The sequence below is a fragment of the Lepus europaeus genome, chromosome 18, assembly GCF_033115175.1.
Source record: "Lepus europaeus isolate LE1 chromosome 18, mLepTim1.pri, whole genome shotgun sequence".
Classification (NCBI taxonomy): domain Eukaryota; kingdom Metazoa; phylum Chordata; class Mammalia; order Lagomorpha; family Leporidae; genus Lepus; species Lepus europaeus.
Window position 1 is genome coordinate 17,236,855 of NC_084844.1, and position 26,470 is coordinate 17,263,324.

At 62.9% G+C, this 26,470-nt stretch overlaps 1 protein-coding gene across 17 annotated transcripts in view; it reads right to left on the reverse strand.

Annotated features, from left to right (window-relative positions):
- MAPT (microtubule associated protein tau) overlaps window positions 1-26,470 on the reverse strand; it is an 82,779-nt gene that overhangs the window by 15,208 nt on the left and 41,101 nt on the right. For 2 of the 17 annotated variants that reach the window (XM_062215770.1, XM_062215769.1), the window contains exons 2-8: window positions 20,369-20,485; window positions 14,447-14,533; window positions 12,506-12,592; window positions 10,672-10,737; window positions 7,697-8,668; window positions 5,547-5,602; window positions 2,220-2,352 (exon numbers count right to left, since the gene is read on the reverse strand). In XM_062215770.1, coding sequence (XP_062071754.1) covers window positions 2,220-2,352; window positions 5,547-5,602; window positions 7,697-8,668; window positions 10,672-10,737; window positions 12,506-12,592; window positions 14,447-14,533; window positions 20,369-20,468 — 1,501 coding nt within the window. In that variant the 5' untranslated portion in view covers window positions 20,469-20,485. Of the gene's footprint in view, window positions 1-1,032; window positions 1,087-2,219; window positions 2,353-3,249; window positions 3,448-5,546; window positions 5,603-7,696; window positions 8,669-10,671; window positions 10,738-12,505; window positions 12,593-14,446; window positions 14,534-20,368; window positions 20,486-26,470 lie in introns of all 17 variants that reach the window. The other 15 variants (XM_062215780.1, XM_062215782.1, XM_062215775.1 and 12 more) reach the window with 10 other exon arrangements.

Genomic DNA, 26,470 nt, shown 5'->3' on the forward strand with positions numbered 1-26,470 from the left:
GTGGCCATTTGGGGAGTGAACCAGCGGATGGAAGCTCTCTCTGGGTCACTATGGCTTTCAAATAAATAAAAAATGAAAAAGCTTTTGGAAAGAAGAATCTTGGGAGCTGCTGAGGAGGAAACAGGGCTTGTAAAACACAGTTCTGGGCGCCACACCCAGCCCGGTCCGTCCCTGGGGCAGGGCCGTCCCCTCCTGGCCCCTCCCGCCCTGACCAGCCCCCGCGCCCACCACTGCCCCACGAAGCGATCTCCCCGACCGTCCTGCAGCCCAGCTCCGTGGCCCAGGACGCACAGGGAACGGCCGGCTCCGCCCCGCTGCCTCCTCGGCCCCCTGGCCCTTCGGTGTCCTGTCTCTGGGCCACAGTGTTGGGGGGGCGGGCAGAACCCACCGGCGGCAGAGTGCGAGCACCGCGCCTGGCGCTCACAGCCAGTGTGGCACGGCCGCCTCCACCACGTACCGCCCGCATCCCGTGATGCCCCACGTCCCATCCGCTCCCTGCTGACATGTCTGGGAAAGCAGCAGAGCACGGCCCAGGTGCTTAGGTCCCTGCACCCACACGCGAGACCCGGATGGAGTTCCAGTTCTTGGTTTTGGCCTGGCCCTGCCATGGCCACTGCAGTCATTTGGGGAGTGAACCAGCAGATGAAGGGTAGCCCCCCCTTCTCTCTCTCTCTCTCTCTCTCTCTCCATCACTCTGCCTTTCAGATCAATCAGTCAACCTTAGAGGAGGACAACCATGATGTGGAGGAAAATACGCCAGTGGGAATCTCCGTCTAAGCCCTGGGTGGGGACAGACGGTCAGACTTTCAGCACCTCCAGATGTCTCGAGGCAATGCCCCCCATCCCTACCTCAAAGCAAACGAGAACACACAGGACCAGAAAGCCCCCTGGATGGACAGATCCGTGCGAGCCACACGCAAAGGCAGCGGGAGTGGACCGTTCCTTCAGCCGCAGGTCCCCCAGCGCTGCGAACACAGGCCGGGCGGCCCCTCCCGCCAGGCCGGCCCACCCGCGAAGCAGGCTCCCAATTACCTCGCTCCGGTTTGAGCCCTGCAGGGGGCGGCTTTCTCTGCACTTGCTTGGTAGCTTGGAAAGAAAAGTCCAGAGACAGCCTCAGTGTCACGAGGCGTCCACGGCGGGGCGAATCATGCAGCAGGTGTGCGGCGGCGGGGGTGGGGGGAGGGTGCTCAGGGGGCAGCCCAAGGGCGGACACCGCCCGCCTGCAGGCAGCAGGGGCGCCGCAAAGCGCAAGGTGTGCCCTTGTTTCAAGTCGTTGCATGAGGTTAGTGGAAGAAGCGAGGTCAAAGTCACACATGAAACCCAGCCAAGGTCGGCAATGACCCCAGACCAAACCTCTGTGAGAAAGCACCAGCTGGGGAAAATCAAGCCACCAGGCCTGCAGGCACCACCCCATGGCACACGGCGCGGCCAAGACACACAGCGGATGAAGGGCAGGCCCTGAGTGGAGATACCAGGAGCCAGGCCAGGCCCCAACCACAGCCTGCAGCCAGAGCCACAGGCTCCCTGGCACCAACGACGAGCAAATACAGACCAGGCACCCACCGCGTGGTGCAGAACCTAAACCTGGCCGCCTGGAGCAGGCCACCAGGGCCGTGGGAGAGAGGAGACGCCCAGCCAGGCTGTCCCTCACCCGCTACAAGGGAGACAGTTCCCAACAGCACCGCGGACGCCAACCGGCTCGCTGGCAACTGCCCAGGTCATCAAAGCCGGCAGTGGTTTTTCCCCCCAGAGCCCTGGAGAGCGGGCAGAGCCGGTGGCTGCTCAGCCATGACCCTCGGCTTTCGCCCCCAGGCGGTACCGCTGCCTGGGGCTGAGCCCTGGCCAAGCCACTGCCCCATGCGTCTCACCTGGGGACTGAAATGCCTCACACCCGGGGGGGGGGGGGGCAGCGCAGAGAACAGCCCCCACCTGCCCCTAATCAGTCACACGCCGCCCCTCCCTCCAGCTGGTTAGAATCAGACAGGCAAACGCCCGGTGCCTCCATTCCTCCATTCGCTCCCTGATGGAAACACATGGGGCTTCAGCACTCCCCAGCAAACTGTCGACAGGATTAAGGTGAACGTGAGCGCTCCGGGGCTGAGTAGGCTGCAAGGCGCGGAGCAGCTCCGAGGGCTGTTAAGCGCCAGGGGAAGCCGGCGGCCAGGGCTGCACCTGCTGGGAGCTCCCCGGGCCAGGAGCGGGGAGAACACCCTTCTCACCAGTGCCCGGCGGGGTCTTGGGGGAGGGCGTGGTTTTCGCGGGAATCCTGGTGGCGTTGGCTGCGCCTTTCTGGCCTGGAGGGGCAGCTCCCCGGGGTGTGGCGATCTTCGTTCCAGTTTTCCCATCAGCCCCCTGTAAACCGAATCAGGGTAGAGTGGTTTTTACCGTGCAAAAGAGGACTGCCACCTAGCGCCAATGCCAGCCCCGTTCCGCCACCAGGACTCTGAGGCCACGACTGGGACATCCCTGCCACAAGGGCCTTCTGTCACACAAGCCCACAGCACCGCCCACCTGCCCGCATCTCCACTTCCTCCCAGAGGAGCCCTCAGCGTGGTGATCAGCTGGAGTCCTGCCAACGATTCCCGTGGGAGCCATCGGTGTGGCCCCGTGGGCAGGCACGGGCACACCGGGCCGTGGTGGCCCCATTGCTGCCTCTCATTATGGGTTTATTTGGTGCTGACTGCTTCCTCAGAGGCCATTGGAGACACTGTTTGTGGAGCCTGACCCAAGAGTGCTGCAGAGCGAAGCCACTCTTCCGTTCTCTCCCTAATGACACCGAGACGTCAGGTGTGCTCGGGGCCCGGGGTGAGGAGCAAGAGCTGGCACAGGTGGGGGGCAGCTGTGGGTTTGGATCCTCAGAGGCGCCCATGAGACACACACAGCACAGACTCCAGTGAGAAACTGACACTAACCAGGGAGCAGGAGGTGGTTCGGGAGGGACAGGTGTGGCCGCAAAGGGTGAACCAGAGGCACTTGCAGTTACCAAAGTCAGGAGGAGCCCAATTAGAGGGGCGAGCCCAATTAGAGGGGCGGTTGCCAAGCCAGGTCCCAGCAGGTGTCTTGGGGGCTGCCGCTGCGAGGGGCCCTGGGCAGCGGAGAAGCATGGCCTCGAGCCCCCTGCCCCTCGGCCCGAGTCTCAGCGAGTCTGCACGTGCGCCCGTGCCTCCGCTCCTCGGGGGGAGGAGGTCTTAGTGCCTGGAGAACTGAGCACTCGGGCAGCCTGGCTCTTTCCAGAGGTCGAGTCCTTACCTTGAGCTTCATCTCCTTTGTTCCAGAACTGCCATTTCGGGGTGTGACAGAAGAGACGTGTTTAGGAGAGGAAGCTGGCTCTGGGCACACGGCAGGGCTGGAGGGTTTGATCAAAGGGTCTGAGCTACCAGGAGAGGGGCGTGTGGGGCTAGGGCAGGGCCTAGTTCTCTGCGTGTTAGCAGAGGAAGGTGTGGGTGGCTTAAACACAAACATAAATAAAATCAAAACAAAAGTCAGCACATGGCGAGGGAAACAAACTAAAGATGGACAGCAACTAAAAATAAATAAGGCAGGTCCCTGCTTAACACGGTCATCTCCCAACGGTTCACATCCGGGTCCCTCAGTAGCCCCTCTGATGGGCAGGAGCAGGAAATGTGAGTCCCTCCTCATCCGACAGCCACGGCCACGTGCACGTGATGTTCCTCACTCCCACACGGCAGCGCTTGCAACAGCAAGGGTGTGAGATGGACAGAGGTCCGGGTGCCCTTTCTCCAGCCCTGGGGTCCTCCTGAGCCTCCCCCAACTTGGGACAGCACCGGCTCAGAGGTGCTTCTCAGGCGCTAAGGCAGTGGACGTGGCCAAGGCCACGTTTCCCAGGAGAGCATTCCCACACTGCCATGGGCCAGACGCGCCACCCAGAGGGGCGCTCGTGTTTGCCCACTGGCCCTGGGCCTCTTCCCGCACTGGCGGAACCCTGTGCCTGCCCTGAGTCCTGACGATGCCAGCGGCAGCGCTGAGGCTGGTGTGTGCTCGCACACGCACGCACATTCCGGCAGAAGTCTCCAGCAGATCGGATCTTCACGCCGCCTGGGGCGTCCTAGTCAGGCTGAAGCGGACTCTGGCACTTGGACCTAAAGGTTTTAGCCTGGCTGGGGTGGGCGCCCCATGGGACTGGGGGCCACGCAGCTGGAGGCGCTCCAAGAGGGAGCGACGACCCCTAAAGGTGGCCGTGACTCCACGGTTTGTCCTGACTGCCTCTGCGGGAGTCTGACCAGGAAGCGTGGCCCCGGGAGAAGACGGGGAGAGGGAATTTTACTCTACATCACCAGGAATCAAAGAGGCTACGTCCAGAGGGTCCCATGGAAGGAGTCAGCTGCAGAGCAGGGGCACGGGGCTTCCCGGGTGAGGCCTCGGGGCACGTGCCAAGGTGGAAAAGCTGGCCCGGGCACTGGCAACACTCCTTCCCCAGCTGCGCAAGGCCCCTCCCCACACCTGGCCACGGTCTGTCTGTGAGCCAACTCCAGGGCAGAGAGGCTGGGCCTGGGTGTGTGCCCACTGAGCAGATGAATACATGCACGCGTGAATGAGTGGGTGCCTGCACGAGGCTGGCGTTCCCCCCCACCCCTGCAGGGGGGCCCTCAGCGCCTCCCTCCCGGGCCAGCCCTGCTGCTGGAATCACTAGCTTCCTTTAAGGGAAACAGGCTTCCCCTAGGGCCATGGTGGGACTTGCAGAATAACACCACTGTGCAGTTACGGGAGCCTCTTCCAAATCACAACGTCACGGAGCGAGGGACCACGGGGAAGGGAGAGGTGGAGGGGGCCGGGCCACCAGGCTGCTTCACCGGCTGCTGCCGGCTGTGCACCACAGATCGAGGAGGGCCGTGGGCCCTGCGCCTCTCCGCTCAGCAGGCAGGGTGGGGGGCAGTTTCCTCCCTCACTTCCCTGCCCCCCCAGCAGCCCGGCGGAGGCTCGGGTGCCCAGCCCCCTCCCGCCTGCTCTGCCTGTTCCCAGAGATGCAGCCCCCAGCACAGTTCCCCTGCCCTCTGGCCTCCCAGCCCCTCCCTGCAGGGTTTGCCCAGAAGCAAACCTCTCTCCGCGTCCTGAGTATATGTGAGGGGACTGCAAAAAGTTTTCAGGGAAATGGAATTTGAAGATTAGCTTGTTGCTGGGGCAAGTGGATTTGAAACCCATGCCTTCGTTTTTTTCTTAATACACATTTCCCATGAACTTTTTGAAGACCCGTTGTATGCCTGGCTTAGATCTGTAGTGCAAGACACGCAAAATGCAAACTTCTCAGCAGAGAATTCAGGCCCAGCTTCTGCCATCAAAGCCACATCCAAACCGCACAATGAGCTGCGTGGATTCGTCACAGCCCCGCCCTGGCCGGGGGATCACAACCTAGGACCAACGCTGGGCTTTTAAAAACCTGCACACAAACGCGATGCATTTCAAATAGCACTTTTACTTCGGTGACAACTGCTCCCCCCACGCTGCAGAGGGGAAGAACTCAGACACCAAGTACAGCTTCCCAGGACACCTGACCAGCCTCAGAGGACTTCCCGGTGCCATCCACTCACCTTTGCTTTTTTGTCATCGCTTCCAGTCCCATCTTTGCCTTTACTGACCAAGCGAGCTGACAAGATAGAAAACGAGAACGGATGTTACACCTGCTCCTCCGAGCCACAGAAAGAGCCAGGCTGTGCCTGCAAATCGGCACGGCACATTTTGTTCAGCTGGGTTTGGAAGAGACCCAGGGGATGTTCTGCCCCTTGAGCCTGGAAGGCCTCCCACGGTTAGTATCCACACGGCACGCCAGGGGCACTGCTCGGAGCGGCCTGGCAGCGGGGGCAGCAGGCTGGCTGGAGGTGGGGCCATGCAGAAGGGACGCTGCGGGTTGACACAGGGAAAGTGGACGGTGCAGGTGCCTCTACCCATAGACTCCTTCCTGGTCTGTGGCAGGGTCAGCCCCACCAGCAGGGCCAGTGCGCATCAAGGCCTCAGGACCATGGACAGGGCCGGGGCAGCTTGGCCAGGCCTCCTGCAGGACCTAAGGTTCAGGGTGGGGGTCGTCTCCACCCTGTGGCCTCCCTCGACTTGGCTTCCTGAGCACCCGGCTGGCACCACCTCTGGGTCCCCTGCCCATGCTGCCAGCAGAGATGGCTGCGTTCCTCCATGGCCAGCTGCACCCACCCCAGAGCCTCCAATACCAGCCCACCCCTCCCCCAGCCAGGGTGGGTCATCCTCCACCAAAGTCCAAAGGGGACTAATCCTTGCCACTTCCCCAAGTTAGCTACACACAAGGTCGCATCAAACATCCCACTCACTGCCTCTGCACAACATCGCACGCAGGGGGCTTTGCTCAGGAGGCCACGCCCCTCGGCGAGTGCAGGCCCTGGTCCCTGCACACCCACTGCCCCGTCTGGGTTTCCAGTGGGCCTCCCGCAGCTGCTGGAGCCTGGATTCCCAGAGCGACCAGCCTCGTTCTCCGACCCAGACAGGAGGGGCCGCCAGAACACGGGACCCCCAAAGGGGCACCCGGAGTCTGAACAGGAGCCCCAGGTGGATGCGACTCACACGGTCCCTTCCCCCACTCAAGCCAGCTCCCCCATGTGGCAGCAACAGCATCTGCTGGCCCCAGGCCTCCCCACGGGGGCAGTGCTGCACCCGCCCCCTTCCAGGAGGGGCGGCAGGTGGGGTCGGTGAACCTGGGCAATCCGTGCTGCGGAGCCTGCCCAGAGGTCACGGTGCACCTCGGCACGGAAGGCCCTGGCAGGTCCTGCCGCAGCCAAGCCTGCTTAACTTGCTTTGCCTTGTTCCCAGGCTCCTGAGCGCAGAACCCGGCCCCACCCCCAACCCCGCCCAGCGCGCGAAGTTCAGCCGATACTTCAGGAACCGCTGGAGTCAACTCTCAAGTCACGCTTTCCTGTCCCCTGCCGTCTCGGTATTTGAAGTGGGATACAGACGTGGCTTTTCCCCCTTCAGCTTGTTTGCGGCCCTGAGCGCCAAGAAGCATCCATCCCTGGGCCCTGCACGGGAGCCTACAAAGCCCGGGTCTCAGCCCCCTGTGCCTGCCCTGAGGCCAGGCCGCCTCCCTCCCCTCCCACCTCTCCAGCCCCTGAGAGCCGCCGCCAGCCAGGGGACTCCCCGAGGCTCTGCCCACCGGGAGGACAGCGCTTCTGCTGTCCAGCGCGGGGTGGGGCTGGGGCATTCAGCGTGGGCTTTGCTCACCCCCGCCTGCGGTGTGTGTGTGCTGTCCACTGAGGAGACTGGTGGCCGCCAGGCCAGTGCCCCCTGCATCCCTGGCGGGAGGAAAGGCGGGTCAGGGGGTGGGGAGGGTTTCAGAGCACCCCTTCCTGGATTCCGAAGTCAGCTTGGTCACTGCTCTGTGACCTTAGGCAATTTGCACTGCATCTCTGAGCCTAGGTTCCCTCATCTGAAATGGGACACATAATGCCCACAAATCCGAGGCACACAGAGACTCGGGCAGCACCACCCTCTGTCACGGGCAGCGGGGCGGTCCCGAGTCAGTCGAGGGGGCAGAGAATGGGAGAGGGCAGAAAGCGCCAGATGGGGTCGGTGACATGCAGACGGGCGGGCAAGCGTGAGAGCAGCGCGTGCTACCAAGAGCCTCGGGCCGGGCCAATGTCGGCAGCTCGGTGGCAGTGCCCGCAGCCTGGGCAGCCACGGGAGGCACCGGGGAGGGAGCAAGGGTGCTCAAGACACAGACCTTTGAGCTTCGGGACCCGGCTGGCGGGCCTCCCGGGCAGACCAGCTGCGGGGTGCTTTCTAGATGGTTCCGGAAGACCAGCCTCTTGTGTATCCTGTCCCAAGGAGGGGCCCTGGGCCTCTTGCTTCTCTCCAGGGCCCCCCGGCAGTGCAGTCACTTCCAAATCCGGCTTGGAGTGTGCCAGCTCCTGCTCCTGGTGCTGCACACAGGCTGTGACCTCCCCATGCAGGGGGAGCTCAGGGGGCGCCTCAGGCTCTGCTGCCAGCAGCCCCGGGGGGGGCGGGCTGCGCCTCGCGGGCACCCGGGCCTGGGTCTCTGTGGCGACTTCGGAGAGGAAGTCGACAGGAAGTGGCACGGCACCACCGGCGGGGAGCCCCAGGGTCCCGGGGGGTGGCCCACCTTGGCCTGGAGACACCTGGGAGGGGGGCGACTCCTGTGGGGAGGACTCGTCGATGTCCTGGTCCTCATCTACCTCTTCCGGGCCGCCCGGCCTCTCTTTGCCCTGGTGCCCCTCCGAGCACGCCAGCAGCTCAGGGCTTCCCTCAGTGTCCATGGGTCCTGGCCCCGGGGGCTGGTGTGCGGCCTCTCTGGGCCCTTCAGGCAGGAGGGGAGCCCCAGACAGGGCAGGCTCGTCCTGGCAGATCAGGCTGGGGGGCCCTGGGTCCGAGGCCTGGCCTCCTTGGAGCCCCAGCTCCCCGCCCAGGCGTTCCTGGGCCTTGACGATCTCAGGCACCTTCTGCAGAGATCCGGCGGACGCAGGCTTCAGAGAGGCCAGGCCCTCCTTGGCCAGGTCCCCATGTGTTGGTCCCCACTCTTGGGGGAGCTCCTGAGGGCCTCCTGGTGGAGGAGGCTCTGGGAAGACGGGACGCTGCTCAGGAAGGGGTGTGACCAACTCAGCCGAGGCTTCTGGCTGCTTCTGGCCCAGGGGCCGCTCAGGTGCTTCCCTCTGCCAGCCGGCAACTCTCAGCGCCTCTGGGTTTGAAGAGGCAGCAGTGGTCCAAGGTTAGCAAGGGAGTGTGCAATGTTTAAGAGAGGGGACCCGACTGCGACGTGGGAAAGGGCGTTTTAAACAGCATAGCCTAACAAAGCAGGAGCCCCTCCCTGGGCTTATCTGGGGGTCTGGTGTGCTTGAAAGGCCAGTACCAATGAGGGGTCCACCTGCCACCAACTTCCTGCGTGACCCTGTGTGAGCACTGCCCTTCTGCGGGCCTCAGTTCCTCACCTCGGCCCTGCGGACCTCCCAGACCCCTTCCAGCATGGGCATCACTCCTGTGCTGGGCATAGGGACGTCACCATCTCTGGAGCTGCCCTGTGCCCCGTGCCCTGGCACCAGAGGAGCTGCTCCCCAGCCCAGAGCACCTGCTTCCCCCGAGGTGCCTGCATGGACCTGGCTGGTCCCCTCCCCACCCTCTCTCTCTCACTGCTGCCCGCCATGGCCGGAGCCTGCTCTGGGAGACTGGACGCTCCAAGCTGCGTGAGGATCAAGGACGGCCGTTAATGGACTGGCCACAGTTGGATTCCTTCCAACAGGAGCACATTCTCGAGCTTGGCACGGCCCGGCGTGGGGCAGATCCCGGGCCAGGTCTGACCGGCCGCACCACCGCGGCACACCCACCTAGCCGGCTCCAGCTTTCTCATGCGAACAAGCGCCACCTGTGTGTTAGGGACAGGCGACCTGTGCGGTTCGGTTTCCCTGAGTACCTGCAATTCTCCCACCTCCAGCTGTCGGAATATCTCACCTGCTCCCAAGAGACTACCCGCCCTCCTGCCCAGCTCGCCTCTAGGCCAGACCTGGACCCCAGAGGGTTCAGGCACTTGCGGGGAGGGGCTCAGACGTGGGGGAGAGGTGGGAGAACACCTGGGTGCAGCCGTGGACACACGGGCGACATGGGGACCCCGCGGGGAGGCCACCTCAGCTCGGCTTCACCTCTGCCCTTGCCCCAGGCCCAGCTCCCGGGCTGACCTGAGTCCTCCTGGCTGCGGGCTGGCACAAGCCCAGCTGTCACAGGAGCCGGGGGAGTGGCCCGGCAATGAGAAGGTCTCTATCTGTGTTGTCTCTGTCTCTCTGCCTTTCCAACAAATAACGATCTGTGGGAAAACGCATCCCCTTCTTTAAGACCGGGCACAGGCGACCACTTCTAGAGGTTATATTTATGAGGCCTCCACTTTCACCGAAGCTGAAAACCCGACCTCAAAGAAGCGGGAGTCGGGATTCTAGAATTTCACAGACGGGGACCCCTGAGGTGCTCCTCCCCTAAGAAGGTTTTTAAAGTACTCTGCCTTTGCACGCCAGCCGAGAGGAGAACCATGGGCCCACGGGGGGCAGTGACCCTTCTGGGAGCAGGGGTGGAGACTGAGCCTCAAAATACGCCCCAGGAACCCCTCTGTGGGTGCAGCGTCTCCTACAGCCAGACAGCCCAGGAGCGGCCTCCATGCCGGGCACAGCGGCACACCCCTAGCACTCTCCGGAGACAGCAGCGTCTTCCCAGCTCCACTGCCACCCAGAAGCTTCCACACTGACCGCGAGGCTGCCAAGGTCATCTGCCCGGCAGGTGACAGGGGACAGACCCAGCCCAAGGGCCGTCTCTTTCCGACCTCTCATGTCCTACACCCAGGAGGCTCTCCGACTTCCAGACGAAGCTCTGGAAACGCCTGTGACACATGGTTACAGAAAACCCGCTTTTCTCGAACACAGAAGAGACCCGGATGACGGTCTGGAGGCCGCACAGGACCAGGCCTGGGCAGTGACCACGCGGAGGAGGTGCTGCTCGGGGACAGGCCTAAGGGCACTCACTCGCCCGCGGCCACTCCTTCTCAGCTCCCTGCCCGGGCAGGGCCAGCTTCCCGCAGGACACTGAACACCTCGGAACGCGCAGACTCCTCCCTACCCCCCGGTGCTCCCTCTGCCCTGCTCCCAGCCCCCGGCTGCGCCACCGGCACCTGTGGCGCACTGACCTTGACTGTGGCACACTGACCTTGAGTCACATGTCCCGCAGCTTGGTCTTCCAGGTTGGGGGTGTCTCCCACGCCGGCTTCTTCAGCTGGTGCCCGCGTCGGCAAGTGAGGAGACGAAAGCAGAGAGAGTTACTGACTGCACTCGGCAGGCCCCGGGCCTCCGGCACACTTCTAAAGCGCGCGGGTAGGGCGCCCTACGAGCCTGGGTTCCTCTGCAGACGTTACCACAGGGGACGGCGGGGACAAGGGTTCACCGGACACGAGCCATGACACCCGCGCACCTGACGGGTGACTGCGCCTTCCCCGCAGTCCGGGCCTCACCACACCAGGATGCACGCGGTTAGAGGAACGCTTTGCTGCCCGGCCCACAGCGTGCCGGGAAGGTGGCGGGTCCAGGGAGAGAGAGGCTGTGGCTGGAGCAGGCAGCAGGGGGCAGCCAGCTGGACCCCCACACCTGCCACGACCCCACCTCTGCTAAAACACAGGCGCCAGGCCACCACCTCGGCGGAGAGCACGCATGACACAAGCAGGGGTCTCTGAGTCACCAGACAGCTACACAGTGGCTGCACGGACGCCCAGCCCGGCGGCTGTCCCGGGGCTGCCGTGGTGGGGGTGGGCTTATGGGCAAGACCCGCCTTGGGGTCCCTGCAGCCAACACCGTGCTGCCTGCAAGGTGACGGCGACAGCCTGGGCATCTGAGAATAGCACCAAGAGGAAGCTGGGCCAAGTGCCCAAGAGCACAGCACCCGGCGGGTGTGGACCAAGTTTCCAACAAGGTTACAGGAACAGGAGAGAGGTGCGGGGTGACAGCAAGGCCAGCTAAATGGTGACATTCCTGTGTCCCTGCCAAGATGTGGGGAGAGCTAACCCACCTTCATGGCCTGCAATTGAAGGCCGCTGCCCCGGTGAGGGGCGCTAGGAGACAGGAAGGGAGGCAGAAGGTATGGCTCTGGTTGGGCAGCGCACGGCTGAGGGCCCCTCCCCGCTGTCCAGCGAGTCAGGCCTGCACACAGGCAGCCGCACTGACCCGACGGGGGCGCCACCAACAGCTGACCCCAGTACGCAGACTCCCACCCCACCCCACTGAGGACGCGGGGTCGGGAGCAGTTCTGGGGGAGATTTGCTGGAGAGAGGGGCGTGGGGTGGGGGGTGGCTAGGGTGCTGGTCCAAGCAGGTGGCACCCGGAGACACCAAGCTGTGTCCCCTGTGGGATGGGTGAACGTGGCTTGTGTGTGTCACCCGTGGACCTGATGTGAGAGCAGGTCAGAGGGGGCGTGTGGGACCCTCCAGTGGTATCCACAAGCCAGCTCTGCAGCCAGAGAACAGCGCAGAGCGAGGGGTCTGGAGGCGGAGGCCGGGATGGGTGGGGCAAGAATCTAGAAGAATCAGATAAAGTCCGCACAAGAGAGTGGCCTTGGAACAGCTGCAGGGCGTGTGTGGAAGTTGTGTTCCGCGTGCAGCCAGCTCTGGGACTACAGAGACTTTCGGATGACCTGGGGCGACGGCGGGCTCCAGACTCCGCCAGGACCTGCATCCCAGGCACGGTCCAACGTCCCACCAGCAGCTGTGCAGGACGGCGGGAGACAGAACCGGGCTCCTCCACAGCCGTCGGGTGCCGTTGGAGAGCGCCCTCCCCCGCACCCCGCCCGGGAACACCTCCAGGTGCGCGAACTGGAGGGGCAGAGGCGGCTCCGGCTCCGCGGGAGCGACAGGGATGCCGCAGCGCCTTTGGGGGCCGTGGGCCTCCCCAGTGGCTGCGGGGAGCACCGCTGGGGACGCGTCCCTGCCACCGCAGGAACCCTTCGGGGTTGGAGCCGGGGGCCCCAGGCGGGTGGCGCTAGGGACCGCCCTCACCTGTGGTTCCTTCGGGGATGTCCGCGTCGGGCTGGGCGGCGGCCTGCTCGCCAGGGGCTCGCTCATCCACTAGGGGCGCTGTCACGTCTGGAAACCACCGAGAGCGGCTCAGGGCGGCGCCGGGGGCTCGTGCAGGGGCAGCGGGGGCAGCGCGCGGGCAGCAGGCCCCGGCCGCATGCGGGGAAAGCACCAGCCCACGGCCGGCCGCGGCGCGGGCGGGCAGAGCCGGCGGGGGGCCCCGAGGTCCCGGGGGTCGCCCGCAGCTGTCTCCGCTTTCAGGCCGTGCAGGAAGGCAGGACGGGGACCAGGCGGTGCAAGGCGCCGGGTGGGGCCTGTGGTTTTACTGTGAGGCCGTGAGCGGGCCTTTTGGCCTCTCTGGGCCTCAGTTTCCACATCTACAAAGTGACAGAGCCCCTTGCGCGCGACCTCCGCGAACGGTGCAGCTCTAAGGCCCTGACCCAGAGCTCCCCGGGGCCTGGCTGCGGAGGGGGAGGCGGGATGGAGAGAGCCCAACCAGGCCTTGCCTGGCCTCTGGTCCAAACACTCGGCAGTGGGCACTCATCCCTGGCCCACACTAGGACTCGCCAGCTGCGGAGGCGGGAGAGGTCACCGCTGGTCACGCCCGCCCGCTCCCGGGGCTGCCCTGGGGTGCGGGGTCCAGAGAGCAGCAAGAGGCGTCTGGGCGGCCCTCCCGGCAGGATGCCCGGCGCGGCAGGTGACCTGGCAAAACCGTCCTAACAGGACAAGCAGGGAACAGCGGGTTCACAGCCCCTAAGGAGAGCAAAGGGCATTTGGCCTGCACTCGGGGAGGGGGCGCCACACCTGTCATGCCTTCCAGGGACACACCAAGCCACCTGCAGGCACGTGACAGCCAGTCTGGATTAACCCACAGGTGGGCGCTTGTGGGGAGGCTGGGGCCTGGAGAGGCACTGACCCCGGACCCTGCGCCCCCATGTGGAACGTGGAGACCGGGACGGACAGACACCGTGGACGGAGTGCTCAGAACCCATTCCCATGGCCCTCCCTTCTCCCTGGAATTCCTCTACCAAAGAGGTTGAAAAGCAAAGCATTTGCCGTGCCCGCCTCCCTGGCAGCCAGGGGCAGCCATGACGTCCGGCTCGCACCAATGACATGGGACACAAAGCAAGAGCAGCCTTGCTTTCCTAGTGGAACGGGAACACGTTTGTGATCACTTTGCTTTCTATGTTTTCTGCTTAGAAGGCAGATGGGATGCCTGGAAGTGCGGCAGCTATCTTGCAACCATGAGGCAATAATCCAACCCTTAAGGAAGACAGAAGATAGAGACAAAGAGCACCCATACACCGGAGAGCTGCTGCCCGCGTCCAGACTCCTGACGGGCAGACGCCTCTGCACACATGCACTCCGCTTGCTTGGGTTTCTGTCCCTGCAGTCAAAAGGGGTCTGGCTGACGTGGATGAGAAGAGGGTGGTCAGAACCGGTGGTCAGAACCAGGGCTGCGGGACCTTAGCAGGGACCCGCGCCCCAAACATCTGGGCGCACAGGTGAGAAGAAGAGCTGGAGCAAAGACCACGGCCGGGGCCCCAGAGCCGCGAACGAAGGCCACGGGATCCAGACAAGGCCCGGAGGGTGACCGGCCCCTTCCCTGGGCCCTGGTGGCCCCTGAAGGAAGAAGGAAGGGGGCTTGCGAGGGGCTTGTGGGAGGATGACCGCCGTGGGACCCCGCGGGGCCGGGTACAGACCCAAGCGCGGCTGCCCCCCGCCCCCAGCACAGCCGATGAAGCTGCCCACCCCCGGCCCACACAGGCTCCCGCAGTGCCGTCCAGCTAAGCACCCCGAGTGGCCGGGAGAGGAAGCGGCAGAGGCAGCCAGGAGGGGCGCAAAGCAGGGCCAAGCGCAGGCTGCAGGCGCCGGGTGGGGGCTGTCTGGACGGAGAAGCAGCGCGAGGAGGAGGGGCCCCACCTTCGGCCGTCGGAGTGCTCTTAGCATCAGAGGTCTCAGAGCCTGGTTCCTCAGATCCGTCATCGGCGGGGGTCTGCAGGGGAGACTCTGGAACATACACAAGGAGCCCCTCAGAATGGCTGCCTCGCCCCAGCCCCCTCGGACCTCAGGAGAAGCTGGACCCCAGGGAGCAGGATCGAGTCACGTGACGGAACCATGAAGCCACGAAGGGGCCAGCCCCCGTCCGCCCCACCCAGCCGCTGCCCGGCCCGGGCCCAGGATGCCGCCGCAGCCCTGCTCCTGGAGAGCTGGGTTTTCATCAGTGGGCAGTGCCAGGGGGGCAGGGGCTCTGACCCCGAGAAGCCGGGGCGCTGAGCCGCCCGTAACCCTACTGCTTTCCCCTGGCTACGGACAAGACAGGTGGAGCCCTGGAAGCACACGGGACCCAACGCCCTCCCCGCAGGAGGAATCCGCTCTGGGCGCACAGAGCCCGACGGAAAGAGCTCCGGGCTGATGCACGGGACAGGCCGAGTTACAGAGGAAGTGTCCGTCTGAGGCTGAATCCCCCGCCCGGCGTCCGCCTTCTCAACAGAATCAGGGCACTGCAGCCCCGCCCCCGCGGCACCGGGAGCCAGTCCGCTGTGGGCCTGCGGGGCTGAGCAAGCCGTGGTCTTACAGCACAGGGGCTGAGACTTCCCCAGGGCCTGGGGAGTTGCGAGACCAGGACCCACAGGGACGAGCAGGAGTGGCAGTTGTAGCCAGCGTGTGCCGGGCTGCGGTCCCACCTCTTCCCGGCCAGGCGAAACGGGCGCAGTGACACCAACTGCACCTGCCTCCCCCTGGCGCTGTGGGCGGGCCCTGAGCGTGGACGTCGATGAAAGCGCTTGGCCAGTAGGAAGGCTCTGCCCTTGGGGACATGGGCCCCACCTCTGTGGAGGAGCCAGGTGTTTATGGGGGCGACCCTGGGCTTCCACCTTTGTCCTGGTCCCACCTGGACTGTCCTCAGCAGCCATCACAGAAGTCACGGTGGATGAGTGTGCGTGTGGATGGCTGCGTGGCTACGTGACTGGATGGGGCTGAATGGAAGGAATGCGGGATGGACAGATGGGCGGGTAAAGGATGATGAGGGGGTGGACAGATGGGTGGATGGGCGGATGGATGGATGGATGGATGGGTGGGTGGATGGACAGATGGACAGATGGGCGGATAAAGGATGGATGGATGGACGGGTGGGTGGGCGGATGGGCGGATAGACAGATGGACGGATGGGTGGGCGGATGGACGGATGGATGGACATATGGGCGGATGGATGGGCGGATAGGTGGATGTGTGGATAGAGGACAGGTGGGCAGATGGACAGATTGATGGGAGGACAGATGGACAGATGAACGGATGGATTGGATGGATGGGCAGACGGATGGATGGACGGATGCACGGATGGAAGGATGATCCAGAGTATGACGGGATAGAGGGATGGATGACTGGATCTATGCCCGGATAGAGAGGGATGGACGGATTACTGGATGTCTGGGTGGATGGACGGATGAAATGGTAACGTGAGAATCTCGCACCCGCGTTTCTGAGCCCTGTCAGGACTGCTCAGCCGCTACTTTCCCTCAGCTTTCCCGTGTCCTGTCCTGTCCCACGGAGGCCTCTCCAGTCTCCCTCAACCTCACGGATGCTCAGCCTGGAGAACTCAGCTCTGTGCGACAGAAACTCCTCCCCTTCACACAGGGTGGTGAGCGGGTCTCCTCTGCGGCCCGTTCATGGCTTAGACTGGTATGTGGAAGGCAAGGGTGCCTGTTCCGGCCTCTAGAGCCGGGCAGAGGGGCTCCACCCTGGCCCCACTCTGGCTCCACCACCTACCAGTTGTGCGCTCTGGCAGAGTTGCCTGACCACCCTCTGCCTCGGTTTTCTCCCGTAAAATGGGCATGGTAACCGCGCCACCCACTCGAGGGCTTCCATGAACCTGCTTAAAGCTTGTTTAAAGCAGTAGCTACGTGCCTGCACGCGAGAAGCCTCAGGGAGCGGGGATGACGGCCACCAGCCTGGATGAGGGAGCCAGTGTCCGCCGCTCACCGGCAGCAACTTGGGTCCTTTTTCTCCAGTACTGGTCACGATGATGTGGCAGGGAGCTGGCCACTGTGCAAGATGGACAACTGGGCTGCGGCCAGACGAGGAAATCAAGCGTTACAGAGCAGTCACCATGCACAGCTGGTCAGTACCACATCCGGTACCTGGGGATGCTGCAAACTCCTGCCGCGGCCCAGCACAGGTGGCTGGGGGCCTGCCTGCCTCCCTCTCCCCACCTTCCCCAATTCGGGACACAGCTGTGCCAGCTAAGGCCACTGCTTCCAGCCTCCCGGGCAGGCAGGGGTGACTGACGAGATGGCAGGGGGAGTTGCTGCATGGAACATTCTGGAAGCTCAGCTGGGCGGGCTCCTCACTGCCCATCTCCCCCTCCTCCTCTCCCAGCCACTTTTATGAAGCATGAGACACCTGGCAGACGGGGGCCACGTGCTGAGCACTGAAGCTCACGAGAAGTGAGAACCGCTCTCAGCTCACCAGCTGCAGCCTAAGCTGGCTCGCTGAGCCCTGCCTTAAGGAATGGCTCTTGGCCCTTGGTGGATGACGCGCGGTAGAGCCCTGGTTTGCATGAGATGGTCTGGCTGGGGTGAGGGGGGCAGTCAGGTCACAGGGGTTCCATGGGAGGCTGTGGTGTGGACTGGCCAGGGTCATGATGGACTGGATGGTGGTGGGGCCACCAACAGCAGAAAACCTGGGAACGGTGCCGGACTGGGGGGCCCTGGGCACGGATGGGGCTTGTTTGGTTGCAGGTGCAGCTGAGGCATTCAGTGGAGGTGTCCCTTGGGCCGCGGAGAGGCCTGGGGTGGGGTGGCGTGAGTCATTGTGTGTGGGGGGGAGACAAGTTCTGTACGGGAAGCAGAAGCGGGGGGAGGCAAGTGGAGTTCAAGTGCACTTTAAAGCAGACACTCCACATCCATGGTCAGACACGGGCCCTGGGCACCTGGCTCTGGCCATGCCCACTCAGTCCAGGTGTGCTCCAGGGGGCCGGGGAGGCAGCTCCAGGCAGCCCTTGTGCCTCCACTGCCCAGGGCACAAGGCTACAGATAAAAATCACGGGAAAATGGAATTAAAAGATAAGTTTCTTTTGGTGTCAAAAATGTGAAATCCATGCAGTTTTTTCATAATATGCACTGGCCATGCACTGTTTGAAGACCTGGCTGTGTGGGTGTATGGTGGTGCCCAGGGATTCCGTGGAGGGAGATGGAAGGGGAGGAGAGGTCTCTCTTGGGTGGTTACCTGGAAGGTGTCACAAGTTCACCCTTGAGCACGTTTTAATTCATGAGGGTGCATTATTCCACCAGCTAACTGACTCCCACCCTGTGGCCGCCTCTTGGGCTACCCCCTGCCCTAGTCCAATTGTAGCATCTCTCCTCTCGGTCCTGGTGTCTCACATGTGGTTTCTTGTTAATATTCATAGCAGTCTTTTGTCACTTATCTCAGGTGTGGTTAGTAAGGCGACACCTTCTGTGGAGCCACAGTCACTCCTCTCATAAAAATAGCTCACTTTCCACCCTCAGTAGCAAGAACTAATTTGATGAGAACTCTGAAAACCCTGGTATGGCTTGCTTTCTTGGGAAACATATTCTTTGAATAAGCGAATTATCTTCAAATGTATTCCTTTCATGGCAGTTTCTGACCAATTAGTAATTGAAAGTTTGCATTAGATACGTCTGAGTGGAGGACTTCTGACTGTGTTTGTTGCTTTTCCTATTATTTGGAAGGCGGACTCACACTCACACACACGCAATCTTCAGCCCCTGGTTCACTCCCCAAATGCCCACCACAGCTGGTCAGGAGCCAGGAACCCAGGTGGGTGGCAGGGAGCCAAGCCCTCGACCATCCTCTGCTGTCCCCACGTCTTGAGCCCAGGCTCTCGGACAGGGAATGCAGGCATCCCAAGTGAGCCGACTCCTGCATCCAATGCCATCCTGATTTCGCTTAAAAAAAGTTATTTAAAGACTTGATTTATTTAAGGGGGAGAGAGAGAGAGAGCGCGACCCCAAGTGCTGATTTAGTCCTTAAATCCTGTAGTGGCCAGGAGCTGGGAATCCAATCCAGGTCTCCCACGCGGGTGGCAGGAACCCAGTCACTTGAGCCATCACCACTACTGCCCGAGTGTGCATTCGCAGGAAGCGGGAGTCAGGAGCCGGAGCTGGGGCTCACCCCCGGGGCACCACGCTGCATGGTGTGGGCGTTTTAACCTCCAGGCTGGACGCCCCCTCCCGAATGTTCTATGTTGAGGCGCGGGCTCCGGCAACCACACCGCAGGCAGCCTGGAAACCCGATTAATGGCTTGAACCCGTTCTTTCTTCACAAAGCAAATCTGGTTTCCCCTTCAAGCAATCCCCGTGTGTGTGTGTGTGTGTGTTGGGGGCGGGGAGAATATTTTAAAGGGGCTTGTTACTGTAGAGCAGTTTTAGAATTGCAGAGACATTGTGAAGCCGACAAGTAAGAGTACACCCCACGCCCCGACTACTGGGAGCCTCTGCTAGATTCCGGGGCTTTCGTCGCAGCACCCGGTACGTTGTGTTGTAACCCGGATTCCACCTGGGAGAGCTGAGCGGAGGGAGGCGCTGAGACCCTGCTCTGGCCCAGCAGCGCCACAGGCCAGCCATGTCCTCTGCCTGCACAGGGACACTGGTGGTGACAGCTCCTTGCGGACACCACGGAGTGCTTTGGAGCTGCCCGGGTAAGGGGTGCTGAGCAGGGTCAGGACCCCAAGGCGGGGGGAGCAGCCTGGTCCATCTCGCCCGCGGGCAGACCTGGGAGGAGGTCAAATTCCACCCCAGTCCCATCCTCATCCCTGCAACAATGACCCTCTGGGGAGGGCGGGGCGGGCCGCACCCCTCACTTAACACCCTGGGTACCAGGGAGAGGGGAGGGGCTGCGGAGGTGGGGGTGAGGGAGGGGAGGTGGGCACGGGGGCGCCACAGGTTACTTAACCCAGGCAGCTCCTCCATGCGGAGCTGAAACTGCTAGCAAGGCTTAGACCACTTCGGGGGACTGACCCAGGTGGAGGGGTTTGGCTGGAGCCTGCATCTCCCCCGCCATACCCTGCCCCCACGGGACCCCTTCCTGATCCCTGATCTCCAAGCTCCTCTTATTCCAACACCTTTGTGCTTCCAGAGATGGACACAGGGCTCCTCCCACCAGCACCCAGGTCCTGAGACCTCTTCTTGCCGGGATGGGGGATGGCGGCTGCTGCCTCTGCCTCCCACACTCAGGGGATGCCCCAGTGACCCCACCCCTGCAGGGACCCTCCGGGTGGACGCCCCCAGCGGAGGTCACCCCCACCCGGGAGGTCCCTGACTTCTGGGTGCTTCCCTATTCCTAGGAAGGGAGACGAGTGGGAGGCGCCACTCTGTCTCCTTAGAGATGGGCCTGCAGATGTCCTCACACAGCCCAGGCCCCTGGCGGTGCCCCCAGCACCTCTGGGCCAGCGAGATGCCACCATCTGTGAGATCAGAACCAGAAGTGGATGCCATTTGCTAACACAGCGGTGCCAGGAATCCCAAAGCAAACCAGCTCTTTCCACACAGGGGCCAGACAGGCCTGATGGAGGACGAGGTAAGAAACCCTGGAGCCGTGCGCTGGACACGGTGCGAGCAGGGGACCAGGACCCCGCCACTTCCGGTCACGAGGCTGGCGCTCCCCGCCGCGGTGGACTGTCAGATCACCGCCCATTTTGAGCTACCTTGGCCTTTTCGGGCGCACGGAACTTCGCTTTCTTGGTGATCGCACACCGGGGTGTGGAAAACCCTTTACACAGCTGGCTGGATGCCAGCCCTGGCCGGAGCGGTGGCTCAGGCTGTGATCCCCAGGTGCCTGGCATGTCGTGCGCCGCCGTGCACTAACCTTTCAGGCCGGTGTCCATGTCACCCTCCTGGTCCTGGAGCACAGCATAGCCTCCAGCGTGCTCTTCCGTCGCCTCGAACTCCTGGCGGGGCTCAGCCATCCTGGGTCAGGGCTCACCTGAGGAGAGAGAGGGAGGATGAGGGTGAGGGTGAGGGCGGGCAGAGGGAGAGGCGACACCCGCCCTGACCATTGCGCGGGCTGGCTTGTGGTTGATTTTTCTTGGAGAGGGGAGGACCCAACAGGGGAGGGAGGGTATCTGCAGGCCATTTCTGGTTACCAGTGTGTGGCACGGAGGAGCGACTGATCATTCACCCGGGAGACAACCAGCAGTGAAGCCAAACCCCAGACTGTGGGGGCCCTGACTCCCCCAGCCCCAGGCCCGCTGGGGACCAGCAGGAGCCTCAGCTGTGTCTTCCCAGTGTGGCCCTCCTGGTGGGCTGACCTGAGTCCACCGGGACCTGACCTCCAGGGCACACCCCTGCCCCGAAGCCCAGGCAGAGCGCGCTGGAGACGTGGCACACCTGTCTCTGAGCTGCTCTGCATCAGAGTGTGTATTTATGTCTCTTCACAACACCGTACAGTTTGAATTTATGGGCTTGTGTGTATGTTTTGCTCTGGTTCACGCTGCTTTGCCTTGTTCCATAATTCCACACTTTTATCTCTTCACAGTATTTAGTTTCACCCCCTGAGAGCATAGCCCAATTTCTAATTTATTCCGGTCTCTAAGTCTCCCGCCCTGCACCCTCCCTGCCATTCTCGTGGCCCCATGGCCCTCGCGCTGCCCCTGGGCAAGGGACCTGCCCCGGCCCACGGCTCTGGGCTCCACAGCAGAAAGGACAGTGCTGGAGCTCCACGCTGGGCCTGGCGCCCTGGAGATAGGGATCCGCTCGGTGGGAATCTCTCGCTCCACGACCTTGTGCAAAGAAGCGAGCGGAGCTCAGTCCTCACGCGGGGCTGAGCACTGTCCAGTGGTCAGCTTGCCCCCGTCCAACGGCGGCCCACACTTTTAAGTGCTGGGTTTGGGGGCGAGCAGCTCACCCAGTGGGGCCTGGGAGGAGGCGTGGAAGCCAGGGACCGCACGCGTGACGCCTCCCCACATCCTGCTCACCCGGAAGGTCCCTCATGCCGCCTGCCCCAGGCCACTGTCCACACACCCCGTCAGCCAGCCCATTCCTCTGCACACGGAGGAGAGGGTCAAAGGCGCCCAGTGGCCGGCCATGCTCCACACAGGCCTGGTCGTCGGCACTCAGTGCCTGGAACGCGTCTGAAGTGCTCCTAGCAGGAAATGGGCGTGGAGCGGAATCAGAGGCGGGTGGGTGTGGTTCCCGCCAGCCCTGCTGCACCTGCCATCGCCTTCCCCGTCCATCCACATGGCCACCACGCCTGTGACCAACGGGGAACACCAGGGAGAGGCGGCCAGCTGGGGCTTTACCCACAGGCAGGAGCGGCCTCCCAGAGGTGCCCAAGGCAGGGCCCACTGGAGAGGAGGTGCCTGCAGCGTTCTGGGCAGCTGGTTCAAAGGCCAGGGTGAGAGGTGGTGGACAGGAAGGGCCGGGCCCAAGAAGGAGATCTGAGAAAATGCCAGAATGGGTTTCGAAATTGGATTGGGGTCAGGGCAAGAGATCAGGATCCAGAACTCAAGTAGCACAGAGGGCAGCGGGGCCACACGATGGGCCCCGTTTTCAGTCTCCTTCTTCAAGGAACTTGCCGCCCCTTCCTGCATGTTTTTAAATATTGTTCTGCTGTCAATTTTAATGTGTATATTTTCTCAAGATTTATTTATTTGAAAAGCCAGAGTTACAGACAGAGAGGGAGAGACAGCAAGAGAGAAAGAGACTGATGTTCCGTCTGCTGGTTCACTCCCCAGGGGGCTACAACAGCCAGGGCTGAGGCAGGCCAGAGCCAGGAACCGGGAGCTTCACCCAGGTCTCCCACGTGGGCGGCAGAGGTCCAAGTACCTGGGCCATCTTCTGCTGCTTTCCCAGGTGCATTAGCAGGAGGCTGGGTTGGAAGCGGAGCAGCCGGGACACGAACCGGCACCCATATGGGATGCCAGCATCACAGGTGGCAGCTCTACCCGCTGCACCACAGCGCTGGCCCCCAGTGCTGCATTTTGATAACAGGATTTGCTTCACATAAGGAGCTCTACAAAATTTACTCTACTACCCCACTAGGCTTCCACTGGAATTTTATGTTTTTTATTGTTTATGGATCTTTGTTTTTAGTGGATCTGTCGAGGAAGAGGGACTCCACTCCAGCTTCGGGTCAGGGGTCGGAGCTGTCTTTTGTGAAGGTCCGAGTAGTGCACAGCTCGGGTGCTGCCCTGCGGCCCCGTGGTGGCCTCTGCGGTCCTGCCGCCGCCGCCAGGGACAGCAGCCTCCGGGGCTGGGCGAGTGAGCCTGGCTGCATTCTGACCCAACTTGATTTAGAGCGCTAGGATTTCCTATCATTTTCTTTTCTTTTTTTTTCCTATTTATTCGACAAGTAGCGCTATAGACAGTGAGAGAGAGAGAGACAGGGAGAAAGGTCTTCCTTCCGTTGGTTCACCCCCAAAATGGCCGCTACAGTCGGTGCTGCGCCGATCCGAAGCCAGGAGCCAGGTGCCTCCTCCTGGTCTCCCATGCAGGTGCAGGGGCCCAAGCACTCCCGGGCCACAGCGGAGAGCTGGACTGGAAGAGGAGCAACTGGGACTAGAACCCGGCGCCCATATGGGATGCCACCACTGCAGGCAGAGGATTAACCAAGTGAGCCACAGCGCCGGCCCCTCCTATCATTTTCATGCATCATAAAATATGCACTGCACTGTGGTGCAGTGAGTTACGCAGGTGTTGGCAGTGTCGGCTTCCCAAACAGGCACTAGTTCAAGTCCTGGCTGCTCTGCTTCCAACCCAGCTCCCTGCTAATGCACCTGGGAAAGCAGCAGAACATGGCCCAGGTACTTGGACCCCTGCCGCCCATGTGGGAGACCCAGAGGAAACTCCTGGCTCCTAGCTCTGCCTGGCCCAGCTCTGGCCATTATGGCCATCTGGGGAATGAGCAAGTGGAGGGAAGACCTCTGTCTCTCCTCTCTTTCTCTGTGACTCTTTCAAATAAATAAATATTTTTTAAAAAAAGATCTATTTATTTAGTTGAAAGGCAGAGTTACAGAGAGGCAGACTCAGGTGGAGAGAGAGAGGTCTTCCATCCCTGGCCCACTCACCAAAGGGGTGCAACAGCCAGAGCTCCCCCACCCCAGTCCCGCCAGCATCTGGAGCCCGCAGGCCATGTCGGGAAACACAAGCCTGTGTCTGGAGCACGCCTGAGGGTCTACTTGATGTGGACACAAGAACAAAACCCAGAGTACGATGTCCCTTTCAGCCTATGGCGGACACGGGCCGGGCAGCAAAATGCAAGCTTGGTCAGGGCAGGGACCGCCTGGTTCACGTGGTGCCATGGTCCCTGGGCCTGGTGACAGGAGATGCCCAGGATGCACCTCAGGAAGTCCTCACAGCAACCCTCTAAGATAACTATCTTAACTGTCATCGTCGTCATTCTCATCACCGTTATTGTCAACACCACCCTCGTCATCACCACCACCATCATCATCACCACCACCACCACCATCATCATCACCACCACCACCATCGTCATCACCACCATCGTCATCGTCACCACCACTGCTGTCATCATTAACACCATGCCTTAGAGGAATTGTGAAGTCACCAGTCCAAGACCCCAGAGCCCGTGGGAGGCACAGACTGCGGGCCAAAGGCTGGGCCGCTCAGCAGTCCCTCACTGCCTGCTCTCTCATCCTGGACCACAAGGCACCCCCGCCTTTCTCCCTGAGATGTGGGGCACAGGTCTGGCCACAGAAGGGGCAGGTTTGTGACCACAGCACCTCCCTCAGCCTCCGGGTGCCTTCTCCCCACAGCCTACCCGAAGAGCCCGGGCTCACTTCTGACTCTGCTAACATCTGGTTCTTGGAGGGCCCGCTGGGCCCATGTGCTGAGCTGGCCTCCAGTCCAGGCCTGGGCGGGGCAGATGGCCGTGGCATCCAGCCAGGGCCCGCACACTCAGCCCCGCCTCCTTCCTCCCCTGCACCTCCCCACTCCACCACCAGGTGAGTTCTCTGGAGAACTGGACACAGGGCAGCAGAACCACCGGGCCAGGGCCACAGCTGCACGCCTGGCCCTGACCCCCCTGCAGACAGCTGACTGAAAACCACCTGAACGAGCGTGGCCTGGACCAGAGGCGCCACGGGAAAACGAGCGCAGCCGAGTGAGCCTCCCTGCTGTCCCCCTTCCTCCCCCACGCAGTGCTCAGAGGCAGCCCTCTGGGTGCTAAAGCAGCATTCCTGGGCCCCCTTGGGAAAGGAAGGACTCTGCCTCCTGGAGAGACTGACAGGCCCCGGGGCCGCACCCATCAATCTGTAATCTCCAGCCCCGGAGGGGAGGGGCTTGCTCAGTGGCCAGGTCCTCATCCTAGAGGACCACACCCTCCTGCCCCGTGTGTGCCTTGCACAGGGGCAGAGAGAGACCGAGCGAAGGTGGGAAGGAGGGGAAAGGTCTGCAGGGGTGAGGCGGAGACAGAGTGAGAGAGGTAAACAGAGGCAAAGGTATTCCCCCTGCTCGCTCACTCCTCAAACGGCCCCACCAGCCAGGGGCCAGGCCAAAGCCCCAGCCAGGACCTCCATCTGGGTCTCCCACCTGGGTATCAGGGCCCAAGCACTTGGGCCATCCTCAGCTGCCTTCCCAGGTGTGTTAGCAGGGAGCTGGATGGGAAGAGGAGCAGCCGGGGCTGCAGCCAAGGCGCCAACGTGGGAGGTCGCGGCAGTGCTCCCCCCGCTGCGCCCCCTTTCCTGGCCGGAGGCAGAAGTCATGCAGCGTAACGGGAGCCCCTTCCAAGTGGGCAGTTCAGTGGCACTGGCACCCACTTCCCGCGTGGGTGGATCTGCCTGTTCCGGACACCTCTGGGGGTCGGAGTCACCGGGCCTTTGGGGACCGGCTTCTTCCTCCCGGTCCCATCCCGGCGCGGCGGTGAGGACGGCGTCCCCGCGGTGGCCGCGGCCGTCACTGCTCCCTGACAGTTGTCCGTCTACAGGGCTGCGGACGGGGCTTTGTGGCCAAGAGCGGCGCACGCGGGGTGGATGCAGGGGTCCCGGGGGCGGCGCGTGGGCCAGGGCGGAGACCTGCAGGGGCCCAGGCAGCCCTCAGCTTCTTCCTCGTTCTGCGAGGCTGGGACCGGCGCCCCCGCAGAGGCCAGCGTGTGCAGGCGAGCCCGGGCACCTTTTGCTCCTAGATCATCAACTCCCCAGGGAGGAGGTGAGCCCAGGGCACTAGGGGGCCCACAGCGCCTGTGCACCAGCTGAGGGGCTCTGTCTTCTGAGTGTCTGCAGGTGGATAAGGACCCCTGGGCCCCCAGGACTCCCGGGGGCGGCCTCTGTGCCCCTCGGCGGAGCACGCCATGCGGGCTCAGGGCAGCCTGTGAGGAGGGCAGGGAGAGGGCCTCCTGCAGAGCCCTTCACATCCACCCGGCCCCTGGTGACAAACACAGCTCACGACCCCAAGATAACGCCCCGGGGGGCTCCAGAGGGCCCAGCCTCCCTTCCCTCTCATTTCTGACTCAGGGCACTAATTCAGGTTCTAGAATGTTCTCTGGGCAAGGGAGGGGTCTGAGCGAGGCCACTCCGAGTTCGGGGCTTTCCGGAGGGGACCCCTGTAAGACAACCACCGTGGGGAGGGGCGTCACTGCTCCCACTTTCCGGATGAGCAAACTGAGGCTGACGCGGCTCAGTACGCTGCTGCGGGTGACTTGGCCACGGCTGAACCCCATCTCCAGCGCCCTCGCAAGATCATCAACTTTCGACCAGGGAGCTGAAGGTCAGGAGGCCGGCTGGCCAGGCGCAGGCGCAGTGCAGGCTCCGTGCCCCGCGGAGCCCCCGCATCCCCAGCCCGCGCGGCGCGAGCCGAGCGGCAGCCCTCGCTAGGGGGCGCCAGACGCCGAGCGGGCGGCCCGCGGAAGCCTCGAGGCCGCGCGTGACTAAGCAGAAGCGCGCCCCGACCGTGCGAACGCCCCGAGAACGCGGAAAAGGCCAAGCCGCTCTGCCCGACCCACGGAAACCCT